The following is a 23,264-nucleotide window of genomic DNA, read 5'->3' as shown; positions in this document are numbered from 1 at the left end:
TTATTATTGTAATTTTCATTAAAATAAAGTATGTTTATAATGCAATGCCTTTATCACTGCTTAGAATACTATGAAATCTGTTGCGTGCCTTATTCTGTTTAAGAAGCCACATCATCTCACAGACGGATTTATTTCAAACACTCGACTGACGTTATGAAGTGAGTTTGGAGTAAAAATATGTTATTAAATGTGGTATTTTCACATGCTTTCAGATGGAGCAGCATTTACTTCACAGCCGTAGTGCACTGAGAAGCTATGCAAACAGCTGTCATTATCGCAAACGATTTCTTCGATTTCAGAATCGCGCAATAAAATCGGCTGCGATTTTTTTGCGTAACTTGTCAGTGAACTATGGCTATGTGTAGTAAGTTCTGCTCCATCTGAAAGCACGTGATGATGATTTCCTGCTGATTACAGAACCGGCTTTTTTAAACAAAATGCGCATGACAATCGCATTCGATTAATCGTGTTTGAAGTATTTCAAAATCGGGCAAAAAGACATATATGTGACCCTGGAGCACAAAAGCAGTCATAAGTCGCTGGGGTATATTTGTAGCAATAGCCAACAATACATTGTATGGGTTAAAATTATAGATTTTTCTTTTATGCCAAAAATCATTAGGATATTAAGTAAAGATCATGTTCCATTAATATATTTTGTTAATTTCCTACCGTAAATATATCAAATCTTAATTTTTGATTAGTAATATGCATTGCTAAGAACTTCATTTGGACAACTTTAAAGACGATTTTCTCAATATTTTGATTTTTTTGCACCCTCAGATTCCAGATTTTCAAATAGTTGTATCTCGGCCAAATCTTGTCCTATCCTAACAAACCATACATCAATGGAGAGCTTATTTATTCAGCTTTCAGCTGATGTATTAATCTCATCTGGTTCTAAACTTTGTGGTCCAGGATCACATATGCAAACAATACATTTAAAAAAAATTCATTGCAAAATAAGTAGTTTGAGAAAGTCTGGAAACTGACCCGACATCATTCTCAGTGCTTCATGGGAGTGGGCGGAGCTAAAGAGTTATTTTGGCTTGATTTGCATGTTTAGATTTAGTTGCAGATTCATGGGTAATGTAGCTTTTCAACAGGGATTCTGCTGTTGAATATGGTTATTTTAAAAAAATAATATCATCGGATTGCTTTAACAAAAGTACATGGATTAACAACCTCAAAGCTCACAGCAGGTTTATAAGTTATCATTAAAAATCAATTCCCCTGTGGAGAAAATGAATGAGATTTTTACTTACGGCTGTTACACTCTATTCCTTGAAAGAACTGTTTATTATTGCTTTATTAAGACCAACATTATAAACATAATTGGGGGGAAAAAAGAATTAACTTAGATCCGTCCCAGAAAAAATCTCACCCAAAAGAGAAGCCTCCACTTGAGGCGGTGCTCTGAGTCTGGGCTCCGAAGCTGAATCCAGCTTGCATGCTTCCATTATTCTGCATCGGCTGAGCGAGAAGTCCTGCGATCTGAGACGACGGGTTCCCAAAGGTCTGAGTCTGGGGTTGGCTGGCCCCGAAAGATAAGGCCCCTCCCGCAGGAGCGCTGGTCTGCAGCCCGAAGCCTGTGGTGCCTGCAGCTGTAGTTTTAGGGGCTCCAAAGTTGAAACCTCCAGTGCCCGCCTGACCGAAGTTAAACGCCATAGTGCTGCAAACGATGAGTGAAACAAGAGTGAGAGCCTTGATGTGCCAGGCCTGTCCGATAGCGGACCTGTAGAAACGACCATCGTACATGATTTAATTGCAAATCTGTTGAATTTATTTTCAAGAATGGTGGTTAAACACCACTGTGTGCTAAGCAGCTAAGGGTGCACAAACACACATGTATGTCATACTGTGAAATATATCATTAATCATATCATCAAGACGATTACACAGGTTTATTAGAAATTGTGTCTAGAGGCCTAGACCATAGTACTGTAGATAATGTGTGCAGTCAACCCTCAACTCTGGCTTTCAGACTATGCTGCATAGCTCTTAATGTTTGACACTATGCAGCAAAAACACCGTCTAGGTAGCCTGCTGTGTCTTATTTTGCGACCATAATGTCCAAAAATGTCTTCTAGGTCCTGTAGGCTTTGAGAATATGATTGATGTAACTTACTGACTATGTAGGCTAAACGCTAGATTTTAGTTTTAGACCTTAGACTTAGTCTCTTTTACATATTCAGTCATACAACCATATTAAAATCAACTGATAACAAACGCAGTAGTAGAGCAGCTCATGTGCTTCATTAGAAATGAACATTTCGTGTTATCGGTTCATTAAAATGGTTGAATAATATAGTTTAAGTTCAGTGCAGACACAGCTAGCTGACAGCTCCTCACATTAATGCCCTCCTCTGCACAATTACATCGCTCGTGTTAGTACTATAAAACTAAGACGGGCAGACTAAATGATATAAGGGGAAATAATTAACAATTAAAACTTACACAGAGCTCTTCACAGCAGCTCCTGCGCAGTGTGCGTCACACGCGCTGCTCCCGTGAGGACCCCTGCGTCTACTGTCTAAAACACTGCCTGACCAAAATTACAGTTCTTACACGACAGCCACTTTCAAATAGTACCTACATCAAAATAAAGTTAAACTGCCGCATCAAATAATCAACCAATCAATATTTTATTTATTAGGATTTTGATTTAATTTTAATTACATGAACAAAAAAGGCCTAAAAGTATGATGATAATACCATGTTGTTGTTGTTGTTGTTTTTATAAAGCAGTTTTGCATTTTATTCGGTTCTGCACACAATGTTTTTTGTTTTGTTTTTTAAATGAAAGATTTAAATGGATTGATTTATAAAATTAATTGACAATAATGACAACATGACTGAAGCAAAATTTCAAAACTTTACGCTAAAACAAGCTATAAAAAAGAGTGTTATAATCAGTGTTTGCTTTGAGGGAGGGTCACGGACTGCTCATTAATATTGACAGAGTCCTGAACACTTTATTACACCATATGACTAACATACAGTATTTTATAACGTTTCTTTAGATTAATTTTTTTTTTCCAGTTCGTTGAGTCCACGACACGAAAGCTCAAATAAAGTTATACATTCAATAAATTATACAATCATTCTGTATTGAGAAGATCGAAAAGGTCATCAGAAACTTACAAAACCTGCCAAGAAGTGACTAATTATTATTATTTTTAGTTCCGTCACATACAAATACAAGGCAAAAAGTAAGGCAGATATAAGACAATGCCGTACAGTTTAAAGCATGTAAAACAAAATAACAACATGAACACTTTATTACACCATATGACTAACATACAGTATTTTATAACGTTTCTTTAGATTAATTTTTTTTTTCCAGTTCGTTGAGTCCACGACACGAAAGCTCAAATAAAGTTATACATTCAATAAATTATACAATCATTCTGTATTGAGAAGATCGAAAAGGTCATCAGAAACTTACAAAACCTGCCAAGAAGTGACTAATTATTATTATTTTTAGTTCCGTCACATACAAATACAAGGCAAAAGGCAGATATAAGACAATGCCGTACAGTTTAAAGCATGTAAAACACAACAACAACAACAACATAAAATGAACATAAACATATTATTTAAAAAAAATACTAGGATAAAAAGTGCTATATAACATTAGGGCAGTTGCATACATTTGAAGAGCTTTAGAAGAACGTTTATTGTTTTTAAGCTTCTTGTTTTGTGGTCTCATATTAGAAAGGGTTTCAAAATATATTTAAGATCAGTGTCACAAAAGGTAATATATGATGGTTTATTTTGAGTCTTGTCTTATGAATATAAAACTTTGCTAAAAAAATAAATAAAAGATTAATAATGAAATTTTGTATTTTATATGGGAAAAAACATTGGAAAACAAAGTAAAATGTCATAAGGTTCTATATTAAGTTTATATTCTAAGTCAATTAAAAGCTAGAAATTAGAGAACAATTAGAGTTGCCTATACACTACCAGTCGAAAGTTTTTTAAAGAAGTCTCTTCTGCTCTCCAAGCCTGCATTTATTTGATCCAAAGTCCAGCAAAACAGTAACATTTTGAATTATTTTTACTAGGCTATTTAAAATAACTATTTTCTATTTGAATATATTTTAAAATGTAATTTATAGTGATTTCAAAGCTACATTTTCAGCATCATTACTCCAGTCACACGATCCTTCAGAAATCATTCTGATATTCTGATTTGCTGCTCAAAAAACATTAATTATTGTTATTATTATGTTGAAAACAGCTGAGTATAATCATTCAGGTTTCTTTGATGCATAGAAAGTTCAGAAGAACAGCATTTATCTGAAATAGAAATCTTTTGTAACATTATAAATGTCTGGAATAATGATGCTGAAAATACAGCTTTGATCACAGGAATAAATTTTAAATATATTCAAATAGAAAGCAGTTATTTTAAATAGTAAGAATATTTCACAACATTACTGCGTTTGCTGTACTTTGAATCAAATAAATGCAGGCTTGGTGAGCAGAAGAGACTTCTTTATAAAACATTAAAAATCTTACTGTTCAAAAACTGTTGACTGGTAGGTTATATAGATTACAGAAATGTTATATTGTAATGTTTTATATATATATATATAACATTTCTGTCCCCCTCACTTCTGAAATGATGGCTACGCCCTGAGCAGACACATCTCAGCTCTTTCACACACAATCAAAGACACGGAGGAGATGATGAAAGCCAGTGACAATGTCTGCTTTCTGAAGGTGATGACTGATTTTGGCTTCATCATTTGCACACAAAACAGCTTGCTAATTAACCAATCAATGATCAAACTAATGATTTGTATAGAGAGATAGTACACTGTTATGAGCATTTTTTTAAAGATATTAAAATGTTTTTCAAACTCTATATTTTCCAGAACTTTAACGTCACGAAGGAAAGGTAAGTTGAGCTGCTGCACTGTAAAAAATGATTGTGATTTTAACAGTAAAAGACTGTAAAATGCTACAGTAAAAACCTGTTAACTGGTTAACAGTAAGTTTCCATACTATATTCGGTGAATAAATGTAATTACATTATTGAGCATCTCTGGAGAGACCTAAAAATGGCTTTCCACCAACGTTTACCATCCAACCTGACAGAACTGGAGTGGATCTGCAAGAGGGAATGGCAGAGGATCCCCAAATCCATGTGTGAAAAACTTGTTGCATCTTTCCCAATAAGACTCATGGCTGTATTAGATCAAATGGGTGCTTCTACTAAATACTGAGCATTTTTCAGTTTTTCTTTTTTAATAAATTTGCAAAAATGTCAACAATTCTGTGTTTTTCTGTCAATATGGGGTGCTGTGTGTACATTAATGAGGAAAAAAAATTAACTTAAATGATTTTAGCAAATGGCTGCAATATAACAAAGAGTGAAAAATTTAAGGGGGTCTGAATACTTTCCGTACCCACTGTATATTGTATTGTATTATATATAAGTATTGCCCTCCTCAGCTCGCAGAAAAGCTGTTTGTGATGAGCTTTGGTTCATCATGTGACTTTCTCATCACCACCAGTTTTTGGTGGTTATCAGTGCATTACAATGGTTCAAAACAGATATTATTACTTCAATATGTTGGTCTATTAACATTACATCAGTTAATGAAATACGGTGTTTTATTGTGAATTTAAGTTAAGTCTGTAAAACCTAAAATGTTGCTACCATATTTTTTCTGGCAACCACAGCTGCCGGTATTTTACCGTAAATATCACCGATTTTTTTTACAGTGTGGTGTTTCTTCTCTCAGTGGATCTGATCTCAAATCCAGAGTCCAGATCTCACAATTTTCATTCTTGGGTGAACTAACCCTTTAAGTCATGTTTTTAAAATACTATTATTATTATTATTATTATTAGTAATTCAGTAACTAGTAACCATAAATTCAGTACAGTAATGGGCAATAATGTTTTAATCAACATTTACAAATATATCTAAGTCAAAATAAACTGTTTTAGTCATCTTTTTAGTAACCGTCTTGTCAATTAAGTCCTCATTGGGGAGCGTATCTGTGTTCTCAGGGTTCTAAGACGACACTGTAGTTCTTGAATTATTCTAAATTCTTCAATAATGTCATTTCTTATGAGTGACACGTTTCTTATGGATGTTCTGTGCATTGAACATTAAGAAAGAGAAGAAAAAGAAAAAAAAGCACCACACTGGATGCAAAATGATGTACTTAATATGAAACAAATGCAAGACAAATACCATGTAGGCTATAAGAACAACCACTGCAGCTTACGCTGGGTGTTGGTGACAGGAGGACACATAGAAAGCCATGCTAAATGCATCCTTTCATTTATTTTCCATTTTCAAAGTAACTTTTACAACCAGAACAGCTGTTAATTCAGATAAAAATGAAACGTTATTATGCTATCAAATGTGTAGTTAAAGTCACAACGAAACAGAAGTAGCAGCAGATCTTTTCTTCTGTATTGTTCTGTATTATTGTTGATTGGATTTTGAGTTATTCACACTCAAATATGAATGTGGTCTTGCAGTTGATTGTGAAGGGGTGGTGTTTAAGAGGACTAAATGGTTGGAGAAGGCCTGCATACGTAACCAAAATCTGACGTTTGTTCAAAAAAAATGAAACACACATGGAGTCATGCCGACTTTTAGCAAAAGATGTCACATTTTTAAAAAATGTGTATATGGCCACAATGATCCTTTCTAAATGTATTTAATAGAAATTAAAGAAAAATTACGGTAACACTTTATTTTAAGGACCAATTCTCACTATTAAGTAGTTGTTTTTTTAGCATGTATATTATAGCATATTGGCTGTTTTTCAGTACTTATAAAGCACATAATAATGTCTTATTCTGCATGACCTTATTTATGATCCCCTAATCCACCTCATACCTGAACTTAACAACTACCTCAAATAACTTAAAGGGGTCATATGATGCGATTTCAATTTTTCCTTTCTCTTTGGAGTGTTACAAGCTCTTGGTGCATAAAGAAGATCTGTAAAGTTGCAAAGACTAAAGTCTCAAATCCAAAGAGATATTCTTTATAAAAGTTAAGAGTCAGCCACGCCTACCTAAAACGGCTCGTTCTCCGGATCGGCTTTCACCGTGGACGAAGCGGAGTCCAGCCGGCCGCTCCTTCGTCAAATCCGCCGCCTCTGCTCACTGTAGGCCTCCGTGTGTGTGACGCTGTGTGTTTCGTTGTGGAAGTGAAACTACTTTGTTTGGTCTTCCAAAAAAGGACACGACTAGAAATCAGTGGTTAAGTTGTATTTACAACACTGTTCCAGTACAGTTCAACCCAAATATTCAGATGTGTTGGTCAATCAGAGCACACCTCGCTTTTCAGACTGATGAGCTTTGTAAAAATCGACGCGTTTCAGAAAGGCGGGGCATAGAGGAGAAACAATAATGTACAGTATGTGGAAAATAATGTGTTTTCTTAACCTTAAACCGCATAAACACATTTCATTACACCAAATACACAAAATAATGTTCTTTTTAGCAACATCACATGACCCCTTTAACAATTGGACCTTAAAATAAAGTGTGACCCAAAATTACATGAGTTAATTGGTTGTGAGAAAATATATCAACACAGGAGCAGAAACTGTGCTCATCAAACTATCTGTAGAGTTCCTTGATATAAGATATGAGCAGTGTATAGTCAAATAGAGTATATTTGAGTATTAACAGTGTTGTTGTCTAACCCATGATTTAACACAGATATACATTCAGTGCTATAGTAAGTGTGAGTATTCATCGGGGTAACCAATCCTGCTCCTGGAGAGCTAAAACCCTGCTCCCGCACACCTGCCTGTAACCTTAGTGAACCTGAACATCTCAGACAAAGGCACTAGGTGTGAGTTACAAACTCCCTCTGCTGGACAGGCTCATGATGTGCACTCTTGACAATAAAGGTTCTTTAGACCTTTAGCATCCTTGAATTCTTCCTATTGCAGAGAAGGTTCTTTATAAAGGAAAAAGGTTATTCACAGTGAAGAAAATGTAAAAAAATAAAAAAAAAGTTAAGCACTAGTGACTGAAAGGTTCTTTGGGGAACTTTGTGACTTAAAAAAGTACCTTTTACAGCCTGTGTATGTATGTATGTATGAGTGTGTGTGTGTGTGTGTGTGTGTGTGTGTGTGTGTGTGTGTGTGTGCGCGCACGCACGATCTGCATTGTCATGTGACCTACAACACTTCCCCAACATTTGCGACTTCTCTCCTGTTGCCTCATAACTATCCGTCAATATCTTGCTCTGGAGCCTGTCATAAGCAGATGTATTTCCCTCTGTGATGTCACAGGTCCCACAATAATAAAACAGACCATTTTTGGAGCTTCATTAAATAAAGGCTTTGTTTATAATGAGGAGGACATTTACAGTATAAGCCATGGACCTTGCAGGATGTTTTAATGGTAGCTACAAAGACCTCTTATATTTCAAAAGAGGTTTTTAAGGACATTTCTGTAAATTTAACAAATAATGTGCTGGCAGAAAATTACCAGTAGCCTACCTTTTCCATTTTTTCAACCAATTAAATGAGTTGATTTTTACAGGTTGAGTGACCATAATTTCAGGAATAAAAAGAGCAATGCATTGGTGGACTCACCTAGTCAGACTTGTCTGTCTTTACACAAAGACTGATGCTTCCAACTCAGTGCAGAGGCTTAGTAACTAGACTGCAAGTAATCATTGAAGTTAAAACATTTAAACTCACTTTTTATTTTGCAATACAAGGCTTAAAACAACCAACAGAAACTATCACGGGACACTTCTGCCCCACAAACACAATAATAATAATAATAATAATACAAATCAGGTCAATATGATTATTTTATGTGGTGCTAGAGATTCAGCAGCACAGCTAACATTGAAAGAATCATGAGAGCAGCTGTGCTCAAAAATGTACAATACTGCCCACCCGTAATAAACATTAGCAAGTAAATTGCATGACATGGCTGGTCATGTGATCTCAGCATGGCAATACTAATGAGGGATGATTGGTACCTTTTCACAAATGTACAATAAAACATTTTAATAAGTCTAGAAGTTTTTTGTTTGTTTCTTGAAGACTGACATGTCTGGAGTCTCATCTGGGTTTACACCAGTTAATGGTATATCCCAAAAGTGCTGTTAGTTTGTTATTTGGGAAACTTTTTTTAATTAGCAAAACTTCACACAAAAAGCTAAAAAAAAAAAAAAGTACACCTTTAAATGGGGTGGGCAAAAGCTTGTTATGTTTTTATAAGACAGTCAATTGAGGTCCGTTCAATGGCATTTGCAAATAAAAATGAAACAGTTCCACATGCAATGTCATGTTCTTTCTAGTGTTCATATGTTATTGCTATTGAATGGTCATTAAGACCACTGCACTGTATAAGGTTCTGTCTTAGAAGCAAGTGCTCAGAGCTGGATGTTGACCTCACTGTGTGTACCGTCACCGTCAATAGTGCTTTCATTGCCATCCGAGAAGAAGCCGCTGCCAGAGTGACGTGTCCTACACTCCAGTGCTGTGAGCCTCTGCTTCAGGCGCTGTTGAGTAGCTGTGTACTCAGCCAATAACCGAGCAAACCGAGTCTGTAGTATTTCAAGAGAAGCTTCCAGCCTCTCCACTTTCTCCTCAACCCGTTCTTCTCCAATTCCACCTGCGTCCAACTCCTCCAGCAGACCCTCCTTCAGAAGGATCTGTCTTCCCCTCTCTTCCAGAGCTTTCTTAGCATCCGGATACTCCATTACAGCCTCCATCAGGTCATCCTTTGACAAACAGAAGAGGTCAGAGTAGCCAATGCTACGGATGTTAGCGGTGCGACGGTTGCCCATTTTGCTGCCTTTGATGTTGAGGATGCTAATCTCGCCAAAGCAGCTGCCGGCCGTCAAGTGTGCAAACTGGGTCACCCCATCATCGGCCACAACAGCAAGGCGACCCTCTTTGATGATGTACATCTCTTTTCCTATGTCCCCCTTTCGGCAGATGTAGTCTCCGGGACTGAAGACCTGTGGCCGCAGCTTGAGCACCAGTTCCACCAAAAGCCCAGCTTCACAGTCCTGGAAGATTCGGACCTTCTTCAGTGTATCCAGGTGCACATTGATAGCGATCTCAGCCCGCAGTTTGTTGGGCAGATTCTTTAGGACATCCTGCTCATCAATTGCTTTCTTGTTGGTCCACAGGTAGTCAAACCATTTGATGACTCTGGCTTCCAGCTCTTTGCTGACCTTTCTGAACTGCATGTAGTGTTTGATGGCATCGATGTGAGCCTGGAACTCGGCCCGTGTGGCATTCATGTTTGATATCATGGCTCCTATATTACCAACAATGGTGGCGAAAATGAGAACGCCAACAAGGAAATCAAAAACAACAAAAAGATATTCCTCATCCCGCACTGGGGCCGGCATTTCCCCAATGGTCGTCAAGGTGAGGGTTGACCAGTAGAGGCAGTAGACGTATCCTCGAGTGAGTGTCCCAAACTCAGGGTCAGAGATGTTTGGGTAGACCCACTGGTCGGATCCGAACCCCAGAGACTTGGAGATGGCAAAGTAGATGCAGGCGTTCCAGTGAATGATGACTAGGATATAGAGCACCAAGTTGCAAATGCGGAATATGTTGGGGTAGCTTGTGCGGGTCTCGGTGCGGTCAAAGAACTCAAAGAGACGTGAGAAGCGCATCAGTCGATTGAAACGCAGCTCTGGCACGTGAATGCCAATGGCGATGTAGGCTAGATCAGTGGGTAGTATGGATAGCAGGTCTAGCTTGAATTGCATTGTGTGAAAATAGCTTTCTCTTAACTTGGTAAGGTCCTTCACCAGAAGACCCTGCTCAAGGAAACCTATAGTGAAGATATACATAGTCAGTTCTTCATGATTACTTGTACCGAAGCACCTATTGAATTATTAAAGGTGGGCTAATAGGGGCATGTTTGTTTTGGTGATTTCAAATGTCAACATTGGCTACCGGAAATCACTTACCCCACCTTTAAAGCAAAGTGTCACAACAACTCTTCCAAAAACATGGTAGACGCTGGAAGATTCGGACCTGTTCTCAGTCTCACACAGGTGTCCAGTATATAAATGACATCAGAGAGATAATCCAAAACCAGCCACAGAATGAAGTTCCTGGTTTGAAGCTCATCAAAGCAGGCCCTGTGTTTGGGATATGAATAATGAAACACCATCAGCTTCAGTCAGGACTGACCCTTTCACACATGACACAAAAACACTTATTTACATGAATCATCATCAAAATGAGAGCCTAGATCACACACTTGCTCTTGAGGTCTAATTATAGCGCTTGGATTTAATGGAAGAACAGCTGCTACAAATACCTTCCTCACAGGCCCTACATGCAGCATTCAGAATCCAAAATGAGATGGTTTATTATATTCAGGTTATTTACTGTATAATTTGCTGACTAGTTTTACATTGGAATCACTGGATTCTTTTTAGAATCTTAGCTCAGAGATGCTTTTGATGTTCAGTATTTCAGCTTTAAACTCTGCTCGTGTGTAGATAAATGGACATTTCTTTTGTCTTACCTAGCCACCACAAAGCACCAGTTGTACAATACAGCTGCGGCAATAACAAACAGCCAGCGGTAGTACAGGTCATCAGCAGATGCCAATATGAAAACATCAGACTTTTTCCTGGTAACCAAATGCATTTCAACATATTATGTGGTTACATGTATGTTTAACAAGACAATGGAGATTTTATACAGTTGTTCAGAGGTAATGGTGTGAAAGCACAAACTCACGTGGTTTTGGCACTGTTGGATCCATCTTGAGCATCGGGTCTGATACTTATCCGACTGGGAGCAATTTGGAGTTCAGGTCCTCTGAAGCGCTCTAAGAAAGAATCTGGCCTTTCCTCCTCTTCCTGCAGGCTTTTATGGGCCCATTCTCTAAGAGTGACCACCATACTCACCAACCTTGGAAATATATATATATATATATATATATTTGTCATTTATGGTGGACACCTTGTTACATTAAATTGTATTTAATGTGAAAGTTGCAATGAAATGCAAGCAAGTGATGAATCTTTTCTTCTATATTGTGATCAGAGTGCAACAGACTTGTTGATTGTGTGTCGTTGTTGATTGGATGTTGAGATGTGGGCGTGGCACTTAAAAATGGAGGCAGATGAATATGAGCTTACAGGGAGGGGTTAAAGAGGACTAACAGTATCTGGTGTGACCACCATGTCGCTCCCGAAAGTCGCTCTTCATTTGCATAAAGTTGAAGGATTCTGAACTTTGTCGCGTCGCTGGACACGCCCCATCCGGTCGCCAACGGTCGCTGTCGCTTGCTATCGCTCGTGTCGCCGGAAATCGCCAGCTCTCCATTGAAATGAATGGGATTGTGTCGCTTTGCTGTTGCGTGTCGCTTGTAGTGTGAACGGGGCTTAAATGAGTGGAGAAGTCCTGCATACGTCACCAGAGAGAAGACTGGTGTTTTTACTGGACTATTCAGTTATGACATTTTAATCAAACATGATACGAGGCCAACATTTTTTTCAAAAGTTCAAAAACTAAAACATATGCACTGATGACTTTTTTCCACAATAATCTATATCACATACATTTAGACAGACAGGGTGAATTTAAATGATATATTCTATGATATATTAAATGATATTGACTTTATATACCGGTATTCTGTGCATTTGAAGAAAATACTAGAAAAATTGTGTTTTCCAATTGTAAAATTCACCAATTCAAATTCCAAAGCAGGCCATACGTGAATAAATCCAAATGAAGCTGTGTGCCCCGCTCACCTTGACAGCGCCCCTCTGCCATGAAAGGAGTTCTGTGAGTTCAGTCCACGCGGTTCGAGTGTGGCCACTCGCTGTAACTCTGAGGATGTGTCATCACATATGGACTGACCACTGCACTGGCAAAAGAGTCAAACAGGGATTTATACAGACTGCCAGACCGTATCTGACCATTAGACAACTGATGGGAAGTGTTGAGTTCTACAATAGCATGAGCTGCGATCTCACCGGCTGATAGTGCTATCCGCGTGCTCTGACTCTTCTTCAACAGACGTCTTCACAGAGAGTCTGTGAGCTGATAAATCCATGCTCTCCACCAACACTTGGCCGGTCATGCTGTAAAAGAGTCTGTTCTGGAATAAGACCTGTCTCTGTTCAGCTACATGCTCTATATTGCATAAGAGTTTTAGTAACAATGTATGTGACCTTCATATATATTTAATAGACTTTCAGTTGATTTCAAATGTTATCAAATTAATTTCACATGCTGAATAATTAATCAAATAAATTACAAATATCACTATAGGTCAACATTTTCAGCTCAAACGTAAAACTCTTTTTTATTTTTATTTATTTCTATAATAAATATATGATGGCCTTCTAACCTTTAAAACTATCTAACTAACTCAGTCTACAAACAATTTAACACTTTAATCAATAAATGTGCTCAGCTCAAACGGATACCCAGCTGTTTTTGCACATTGGTAACACATAAAGCAGATATTTATTGGTGCACTGTGCTTGTTTATTATTTTAGCCTGATTTCAATCATATATTTGTACAAATTAAAATAGTAATACTTGCAATGCAAAAGTACTAGAGTGAACAAATTAGAAAAATGTTAGAAAAATACAAAAATCAAATAATACGTGCTGCACTTAAGTGTTTGTTTTATTATTCTACACAACAAAATAAAGGTGTCTTTATAGACATATTATACTATATATTATCTAAAAAGAGATATTGTAAACTATTGTGTAATTGTCTCTTCAGTTTAAATGGACAGCAATATATTTAATCATGTCTGGCAACTTGACAAATATGTTTCTAATATTGTTGGAATATATAAAAGTTAAATTAATATTTAATGATCTATAAGCATTTGCTACTAAATGTTACTGATAAACCAAAAAATATTTTAATTATTATAGCAGACCTAAGTCATCAAAGTGACATGAAATGGCTTTAGAAGTTAATATATTTATACAGATATTTACTGGTGCACTTTAATTGTATATAAATATGTTTCTAATATTGTTGGAATATATAAAAGTTAAATTAATATTTAATGATCTATAAGCATTTGCTACTAAATGTTACTGATAAACCAAAAAATATTTTAATTATTATAGCAGACCTAAGTCATCAAAGTGACATGAAATGGCTTTAGAAGTTAGTATATTTATACAGATATTTACTGGTGCACTTTAATTGTATATTATTTTAGGCTGTAAAAAATTATTTGTACAAATTAAAATATACTGCAATGCAAAAGTACTACACTACTCTTGTAGAAACCAGTGATATGTTTTTTAAAAAGATTATTTGATGAATTGAAGGTTAAAATAACAGCATTTATTTGAAATATAAATCTTTCGTAACATAAATGACTTTACTTTTGATCACTTTGATTACTTTTGACTTTTGAGGGATAGTTCACCCAAAAATTAAAATTTGATGATCCACCGCAATGTCCAACTGTCCTGAGCGCGTTCACAACATCCGGCGTGTGGCGCGTGTACGTGCTCTGGCACATAGATATATATCAGTAGATGCCTCATTAGTGACTGTTTCTATGGGCCGCGATACGTTCCAAAATGGCGGACGTGTCAACGTATCTGGAGCGGTCGAATAGGGGATCTATACATATCTGTCGCGCGTTTACGTCACTCATTATTTACACAGTGCAGAGAGATTGCGGACCTGTTCACTGGCTCTGCGATGATCTAAAGATATTTAGAAGTACAGGTCATCACAATGGAAGACGATTTTGATATATCATCAGACAACGTGGAATTTTTTTGCCCGACCGTATTTATTTGATGTCAAGCGCCGGATGTTGTGAACGCGCTCAGGACAGTTGGACATTGCGTGAATCAGAGGTAAAAAAACGATATAAATACTGTTCAGTTTCTTGCACAGACCGATCGTTTTGTGTCTTTACACATCAATGTATCGTCACGAGCCGCAGGGTTTAATTTGGTTTTGTTTGTGTATGTTTTTTTGACTCTCAAAGCCGTGATTCCCATTCACCTCCATTATATGACTGACAGACTGCAACGGTTTGTGTTAAAAATCTTTGTTTGTGTTCTACTGAAGAAACAAAGTCACCTACATCTTGGTTGCCCCGGGGGTAAGCAGATAAACATCAAATTTTCATTTTTGGGTGAACTATCCCTTTAATGCATGATATTTTAAAATGCTACAGTTTTGACTGCATTTCTGTTCCAATAAATGCAGCCTTGGTGAGACTTCTTTCAAAAACACGAAGAAAAAAAAAACATCTTAATAATTCCAAACGTTTGACCTGCAGTGCACTGTATATAGTTAATCACTATATCTAAGTCGATTGGCCTTAATAGTTTAAGAATTGGCCAGTTGTCCTCTTACGGTGCCTCCCAGTGTCTATGGAGATAATTGGGCTTCATTTGGCAGTAACTAGAAAAGATCCAGAAATTTCCATGCACAAATGGCAGCATTTCCTGAGAATGGGCAGTTGAATTGAAAATTGTTAAAACTGTAAAGCTGTGCACAGGCTCTGAAGCATTTTTAAAACACCGTCGTCACAAGATAACCAGAAGTGACCTCAGAATCCAGATCATTATGGCTGCATTTAAAGCCATTGCTCTGACTAGCACTGAATATCAACAGATCAGACAGGGACTATCCTAAAATATTATTTTGATGATTCATTCTTACTATTGCTTAGAATATGCACATGTAAGACAGTACATTGACGATTAAGGAATGTAAGCGTTGTGTTGATTCACTCACCTGCTTGTATTTTTGAGCTGTTTGAGGTTCAAGTGGTGGTGTATTAATTCTTCATGAGTTTGGAGAACGTGCTTCTGAAGTCTTCAGACATCCTTCCTCTCCTAAACTCTGAAGAGTCTTCCTCTGACTTCAGTGCAGTGATGTTTGACCGGTTTGGTTGATGGATGTGTGCGTTTATCTGATGTTTTATGGCTGAAATGAGGCTGAGAGGGGAGATGAGTGTCTGGAGGCAGGAGGGGGACGAGAGACACATTACCATACGGCACTTCAGACATCACACTCCTCCTCGCTTCAGCTTCAGTCTCAGTGTCTTTTCCTCTATCCTCTGATGTGTTTGCATGTCCAGCGCAGTTGTGTGATTGAAAGCTCCTCCTGTGGTTTTCTGAGAGCTCAGGCTCATTGTTATTCCAGCAGATGCTTGTGTGTTTGAAGTGCTCTGATTGCAGCGCTGTGTTTTTGATGCTCATGCTTTGCTCCGCTCAGCACTTGATTACACACACAAGGACCATGTCATCAGTGGTAAATATAACTGTTTTTACTGCTGCTGTCTGATTGACGCAAGAGAAATGATGACAGAAATATTGGCGCAAATCAAATACTTGGCTCACATGCATGTATATAATAGTATGTCTAAAGGCCCACCATAAAATGTGCCTTTCAAATGGAATGGCAATTATTCTATACATTATGAAATGCTTTTATTGAAAATGTATTTATTGAAAACTACTTATAATGTGTGGTGGTGTGTTTGGGGTCAAAGGTCACCTGGTATGGACCAAAAGGCACCCGGTCAAACCTGATATAGCCATAGGAGGATCTACACTACCAGCATACCAGAGTGTGTGTTTTTTTTTAAAGAATTCTCTTATGTTCACCAAGTCTGCATTTATTTGATCAAAAACAAATTGAAACCAGTAATTGTGAAATATTATTACTATTTAAAGAACTGTTTTCTATAGTAATGTATTTTTCCTGTGTAATGAATTTATTTTTGTTTATTGTAGTGTATTTATTCCTGTGAACTTCCAGCATCGTTACTCCAGTCTTCAGTGTCACATGATCCTTCAGAAATCATTCTAATATGCTGATTTGATGCATAAGAAACATTTCTGATTATTATCAATGTTGAGAAAAGTTGTGCTGCTTCACATTATTGTGAAAACATTGATGCAATATCTTTAAATTTTTTGAGGGAACAAAGTAATACTTTTATTCAGCAATAAAGATGCATTAAACTGATCAAAAGTGACATTTATAATGTTACAAAAGATTTGTATTTAAAATAAATGCTGTTTCTTTTGAATGTTCTATTCATCAAATAATCGTGAAAAATCGATCAGTTTCAACAGAAATATGAAGGCTGTTTTCTTTTAACACAAAATGTTTCTTGAGCAGCAAATCATAATGATTTCTGAAGATCATGTGACACTGAAGACAGGAGTAATGATGCTGAAAATTCAGCTTTGACTTTAGAAGAATAAATTACATTTTAAAATATATTACAAAAGAAAACAAGTGATTTTAAAACATATTTTACAATATGTAACACTTTCGATTAGGGAACACATATCCACTATTAACTTAGGGTGACCATACGTCCTCTTTTTCCCAGAGACATCCTGGCCAGGATTTCTATATTGCCTAAAATATCCAGGTTTTGGCTTTGTTTTCCTGTTTTCATACTTGCTGAAGGTAATGATCGAAAAGTAGTTTGACCGATAACATGAGGGCATTGTACATAATCGACCAATCGCGGTGCGTGAGAAGATGGGATCTACAGAGAACGGTCAAAGCGATGCAAATACTCATACATATCAGGTGTGTTTCGACTTGAAGCGGTGCTACTCAGACCGATTGGCGTTTGACATCAAAGTACCGCGAGAGCGAATCGAAAGCATAAGGAGCTGTCTGCTCTCTATAGATCTCATGGTACTTTGATGTCATACAACTGATCGGATATTTTAAGTAATATAGAAATCCTAGACGGGACGTGTCTGGGAAAAAGGGGACGTATTGTCACCCTAATTTACTAAGAGTTCCCTTTAGAATACATTTGTGCTAGTGGAATGCCTGAAGCACGTGTCCAAACACAATGACAGTCCATGAAGTCACTACACTTGAAAAAATGCTGGGTTAAAAAGGGACAAACCCAGCTATTGGGTTGTTTTGACCCAGCGGTTGGGTTGTTTTGACTCAAAACAACTCAATAGCTGGGTTTGTCCCTTTTTAACCCAGCGCTGGGTTATATTTAACCCAGCATTTTTTAGAGTGTACACTCTAAAAAATGCTGGGTTAAATATAACCCAGCACTGGGTTAAAAAGGGACAAACCCAGCTATTGGGTTGTTTTGACCCAGCGGTTGGGTTGTTTTGACTCAAAACAACTCAATAGCTGGGTTTGTCCCTTTTTAACCCAGCGCTGGGTTATATTTAACCCAGCATTTTTTAGAGTGTACACTCTAAAAAATGCTGGGTTAAATATAACCCAGCACTGGGTTAAAAAGGGACAAACCCAGCTATTGGGTTGTTTTGACCCAGCGGTTGGGTTGTTTTGACTCAAAACAACTCAATAGCTGGGTTTGTCCCTTTTTAACCCAGCGCTGGGTTATATTTAACCCAGCATTTTTTAGAGTGTACACTCTAAAAAATGCTGGGTTAAATATAACCCAGCACTGGGTTAAAAAGGGACAAACCCAGCTATTGGGTTGTTTTGACCCAGCGGTTGGGTTGTTTTGACTCAAAACAACTCAATAGCTGGGTTTGTCCCTTTTTAACCCAGCGCTGGGTTATATTTAACCCAGCATTTTTTAGAGTGTACACTCTAAAAAATGCTGGGTTAAATATAACCCAGCACTGGGTTAAAAAGGGACAAACCCAGCTATTGGGTTGTTTTGACCCAGCGGTTGGGTTGTTTTGACTCAAAACAACTCAATAGCTGGGTTTGTCCCTTTTTAACCCAGCGCTGGGTTATATTTAACCCAGCATTTTTTAGAGTGTACACTCTAAAAAATGCTGGGTTAAATATAACCCAGCACTGGGTTAAAAAGGGACAAACCCAGCTATTGGGTTGTTTTGACCCAGCGGTTGGGTTGTTTTGACTCAAAACAACTCAATAGCTGGGTTTGTCCCTTTTTAACCCAGCGCTGGGTTATATTTAACCCAGCATTTTTTAGAGTGTACACTCTAAAAAATGCTGGGTTAAATATAACCCAGCACTGGGTTAAAAAGGGACAAACCCAGCTATTGGGTTGTTTTGACCCAGCGGTTGGGTTGTTTTGACTCAAAACAACTCAATAGCTGGGTTTGTCCCTTTTTAACCCAGCGCTGGGTTATATTTAACCCAGCATTTTTTAGAGTGTACACTCTAAAAAATGCTGGGTTAAATATAACCCAGCACTGGGTTAAAAAGGGACAAACCCAGCTATTGGGTTGTTTTGACCCAGCGGTTGGGTTGTTTTGACTCAAAACAACTCAATAGCTGGGTTTGTCCCTTTTTAACCCAGCGCTGGGTTATATTTAACCCAGCATTTTTTAGAGTGTACACTCTAAAAAATGCTGGGTTAAATATAACCCAGCACTGGGTTAAAAAGGGACAAACCCAGCTATTGGGTTGTTTTGACCCAGCGGTTGGGTTGTTTTGACTCAAAACAACTCAATAGCTGGGTTTGTCCCTTTTTAACCCAGCGCTGGGTTATATTTAACCCAGCATTTTTTAGAGTGTACACTCTAAAAAATGCTGGGTTAAATATAACCCAGCACTGGGTTAAAAAGGGACAAACCCAGCTATTGGGTTGTTTTGACCCAGCGGTTGGGTTGTTTTGACTCAAAACAACTCAATAGCTGGGTTTGTCCCTTTTTAACCCAGCGCTGGGTTATATTTAACCCAGCATTTTTTAGAGTGTACACTCTAAAAAATGCTGGGTTAAATATAACCCAGCACTGGGTTAAAAAGGGACAAACCCAGCTATTGGGTTGTTTTGACCCAGCGGTTGGGTTGTTTTGACTCAAAACAACTCAATAGCTGGGTTTGTCCCTTTTTAACCCAGCGCTGGGTTATATTTAACCCAGCATTTTTTAGAGTGTACACTCTAAAAAATGCTGGGTTAAATATAACCCAGCACTGGGTTAAAAAGGGACAAACCCAGCTATTGGGTTGTTTTGACCCAGCGGTTGGGTTGTTTTGACTCAAAACAACTCAATAGCTGGGTTTGTCCCTTTTTAACCCAGCGCTGGGTTATATTTAACCCAGCATTTTTTAGAGTGTACACTCTAAAAAATGCTGGGTTAAATATAACCCAGCACTGGGTTAAAAAGGGACAAACCCAGCTATTGGGTTGTTTTGACCCAGCGGTTGGGTTGTTTTGACTCAAAACAACTCAATAGCTGGGTTTGTCCCTTTTTAACCCAGCGCTGGGTTATATTTAACCCAGCATTTTTTAGAGTGTACACTCTAAAAAATGCTGGGTTAAATATAACCCAGCACTGGGTTAAAAAGGGACAAACCCAGCTATTGGGTTGTTTTGACCCAGCGGTTGGGTTGTTTTGACTCAAAACAACTCAATAGCTGGGTTTGTCCCTTTTTAACCCAGCGCTGGGTTATATTTAACCCAGCATTTTTTAGAGTGTACACTCTAAAAAATGCTGGGTTAAATATAACCCAGCACTGGGTTAAAAAGGGACAAACCCAGCTATTGGGTTGTTTTGACCCAGCGGTTGGGTTGTTTTGACTCAAAACAACTCAATAGCTGGGTTTGTCCCTTTTTAACCCAGCGCTGGGTTATATTTAACCCAGCATTTTTTAGAGTGTACACTCTAAAAAATGCTGGGTTAAATATAACCCAGCACTGGGTTAAAAAGGGACAAACCCAGCTATTGGGTTGTTTTGACCCAGCGGTTGGGTTGTTTTGACTCAAAACAACTCAATAGCTGGGTTTGTCCCTTTTTAACCCAGCGCTGGGTTATATTTAACCCAGCATTTTTTAGAGTGTACACTCTAAAAAATGCTGGGTTAAATATAACCCAGCACTGGGTTAAAAAGGGACAAACCCAGCTATTGGGTTGTTTTGACCCAGCGGTTGGGTTGTTTTGACTCAAAACAACTCAATAGCTGGGTTTGTCCCTTTTTAACCCAGCGCTGGGTTATATTTAACCCAGCATTTTTTAGAGTGTACACTCTAAAAAATGCTGGGTTAAATATAACCCAGCACTGGGTTAAAAAGGGACAAACCCAGCTATTGGGTTGTTTTGACCCAGCGGTTGGGTTGTTTTGACTCAAAACAACTCAATAGCTGGGTTTGTCCCTTTTTAACCCAGCGCTGGGTTATATTTAACCCAGCATTTTTTAGAGTGTACACTCTAAAAAATGCTGGGTTAAATATAACCCAGCACTGGGTTAAAAAGGGACAAACCCAGCTATTGGGTTGTTTTGACCCAGCGGTTGGGTTGTTTTGACTCAAAACAACTCAATAGCTGGGTTTGTCCCTTTTTAACCCAGCGCTGGGTTATATTTAACCCAGCATTTTTTAAAGTGTACCAGCACAACTGAGTATAAAAGGGTGTCAGTAGTACACCTCATGCTCTTTTGTGTCTTCAGGAGCCATTTGTTCATAGCGGGTCTCTAGGAGATCCATAGAATCCTCCCAGGCAAAACAAAGTGTGTGCATTTCTGGCACCTGAGGACAGGCACGACTTGTACATCATGTGCTTGGGTGAGGATCAGGATCGAAAAGATCGAGGACTGAGCATGCGCACTGCAAGAACTTTTCAATGAAAAAGCTCATGTTTGTCCCTTTTTTGAGGGAACTGGGACAAGCACTGGCTCCCCGTGGCTCAGGAGGACCTGCTCGTTGTTGAGAGATTGAGATTGTAAATTAAGCTGGCCAAAGAGTTTGATAAGGGTCTTGATCTTTCTCAATCTTCAGTCACTGATACTAGCGAGCTGCTTGATTCTGAGCCCTTCCAGCCTGCCTCACATACGAGAAGCTGTTGGAAGTTATGGCCCATGCCACAAAGACACTAGATCTCCCTTGGAGACACGCGAGATATGAAATCGTTGATGGCAGGTTGGACGAGCGATTTCTGTTCAGCAATAACCCTCCAGCTCCTGTGAGCCTTCTATTTCTATCAACACTGAGGTTGAGAAAACATTGTTCGGCTCACATTCACCTCTTCAGTCACGCTAATTACGCGATATTGAGGCAATGCATGAGCATGCCTCCCGTTGAAGAGATGCTGGAGATGCCTCTCAATGGGTGAACCGTCATCATTTATGTGGAGCATATGTGGCAGCGGGTCACGCAGGCGGTGCTCTGCATACAGCAGCTGTACTGCAGGCATACCAGGCCGACCTGCTGAAGCATCTGGACCAGGGCCAGAATATGTCCCCTGAAGCGGTGGCCGAGCTGCGCCACACCACAGACCAGGATCTCTGGGCTACCAAGCAGACTGCTGACATAGAGAGGTACCTGTGGGTTAACCTGCCTGACACTGGGGAGGAGAAAAACTGTTCTGTTCCCAGAGAAGAGCTCTTCTGATCTCTCGAACCCAACGGGATGTTTTTTTTTCTTTCACCTCAGATTGTGAATCCTTCTTATTGTAGATCTCCCGCGGGTGCTGGAGTCTGGAGATTCCTTGTGCAAACTGCAGTTCCCTTGAATAGCGAAGTGTTCACTATGGACATGAGTTAAGACCCAATTTAGGGTCTTAAAGTAAGGTCCTCTACTCATTTTTGGTATGATTTCTTTAAACCTGTCTTATGAAACAAGATCCTAGTATCGACAAGAGAGGTTTCTTTTTCTTTTTGTCGTGCTGAGTCCTGAGAACAGGGTGAAGAGCCAGTTTTGATTAATACAAAGCTCACTTCTTTTTCCAATCAGGACTTCAGGATCGTCACCCTGATATGAGCTTGGTCAGGTTCCTGAAATCATACCACCTGAAGAGAGCAAGATCAAGTGGTGGCAGCTATTGCTTTTGATACGCCAGTCTTCTTTAGGGTTGAGTGCAGAGTAGTACCTCCCTCATTCCAGAGGGTCCTTAAACTGGCTCCCCAGAGGTACACATCTCAAGAGCCCAATGAGAAGACAACTGCGTCTTGTTGCCAATCTTCGGACTGCCTGGTCACTTCTTCTTCAGATAAAAGAGGATGACGTATTACATGGCGCGCTTTCATGGTGTCAACCAATTACATTTTTTGTGTTTTAACACGTGCTTTAGACAGTGGTCATGATGGAGGCATTCCCCCATGGCGTCTTTCTCAGATGCAGTGTCTCTTTCCCATTCTCTGAGAACCATGCTTACACTAGTAACCAGAGATATTTTCCCTCAATAAACTCCTAATTTGCTGCTTACTGTCATTTATTAGCCTTTTTAAACCAGAATAAGTCTACAGGAGACCATTTATGCCTTTCAAAGAGGCTTTTGACCCCAAAAACCATCCTTTCACTTATTCAGCCATTACTGAAAAACTGTAGATTTAATCACCTTCAACATTCAAGAGATGGATGGATGGATAGTGTTTTTAC

The 23,264-nt window shown here is 38.4% G+C and overlaps 2 protein-coding genes across 4 annotated transcripts in view; both read right to left on the bottom strand.

The window, feature by feature from the left end:
* The window catches only part of LOC107733413 (nuclear pore glycoprotein p62-like), a 20,079-nt gene extending 17,523 nt beyond the window's left edge, over positions 1–2,556 (bottom strand). The window contains exons 1-2 of one of the 3 annotated variants that reach the window (XM_016545015.1): positions 2,458–2,556; positions 1,385–1,735 (exon numbers count right to left, since the gene is read on the bottom strand). In XM_016545015.1, coding sequence (XP_016400501.1) covers positions 1,385–1,668 — 284 coding nt within the window. In that variant the 5' untranslated portion in view covers positions 1,669–1,735; positions 2,458–2,556. The remainder of the gene's footprint in view (positions 1–1,384; positions 1,736–2,457) is intronic. The other 2 variants (XM_016545013.1, XM_016545014.1) reach the window with 2 other exon arrangements.
* Positions 2,557–8,907: 6,351 nt separating this feature from the next.
* On the bottom strand, positions 8,908–13,086 carry cnga2a (cyclic nucleotide gated channel subunit alpha 2a). The gene is made up of 6 exons (XM_016545012.1): positions 12,980–13,086; positions 12,755–12,865; positions 11,733–11,906; positions 11,515–11,622; positions 11,016–11,122; positions 8,908–10,809 (listed from the first exon to the last, which is right to left on the bottom strand). The coding sequence occupies exons 1-6, from the start codon at positions 13,084–13,086 to the stop codon at positions 9,389–9,391; spliced, it is 2,028 nt and encodes a 675-aa protein (XP_016400498.1). The 3' UTR covers positions 8,908–9,388.
* Positions 13,087–23,264: the final 10,178 nt, after the last annotated feature.

This window comes from Sinocyclocheilus rhinocerous, unplaced genomic scaffold (genome assembly GCF_001515625.1).
Source record: "Sinocyclocheilus rhinocerous isolate Xijiao unplaced genomic scaffold, SAMN03320098_v1.1 scaffold460, whole genome shotgun sequence".
NCBI lineage: Eukaryota > Metazoa > Chordata > Actinopteri > Cypriniformes > Cyprinidae > Sinocyclocheilus > Sinocyclocheilus rhinocerous.
Note: the sequence above shows the minus strand (reverse complement) of the source record. Positions and strands in the feature narration are given on the sequence as shown.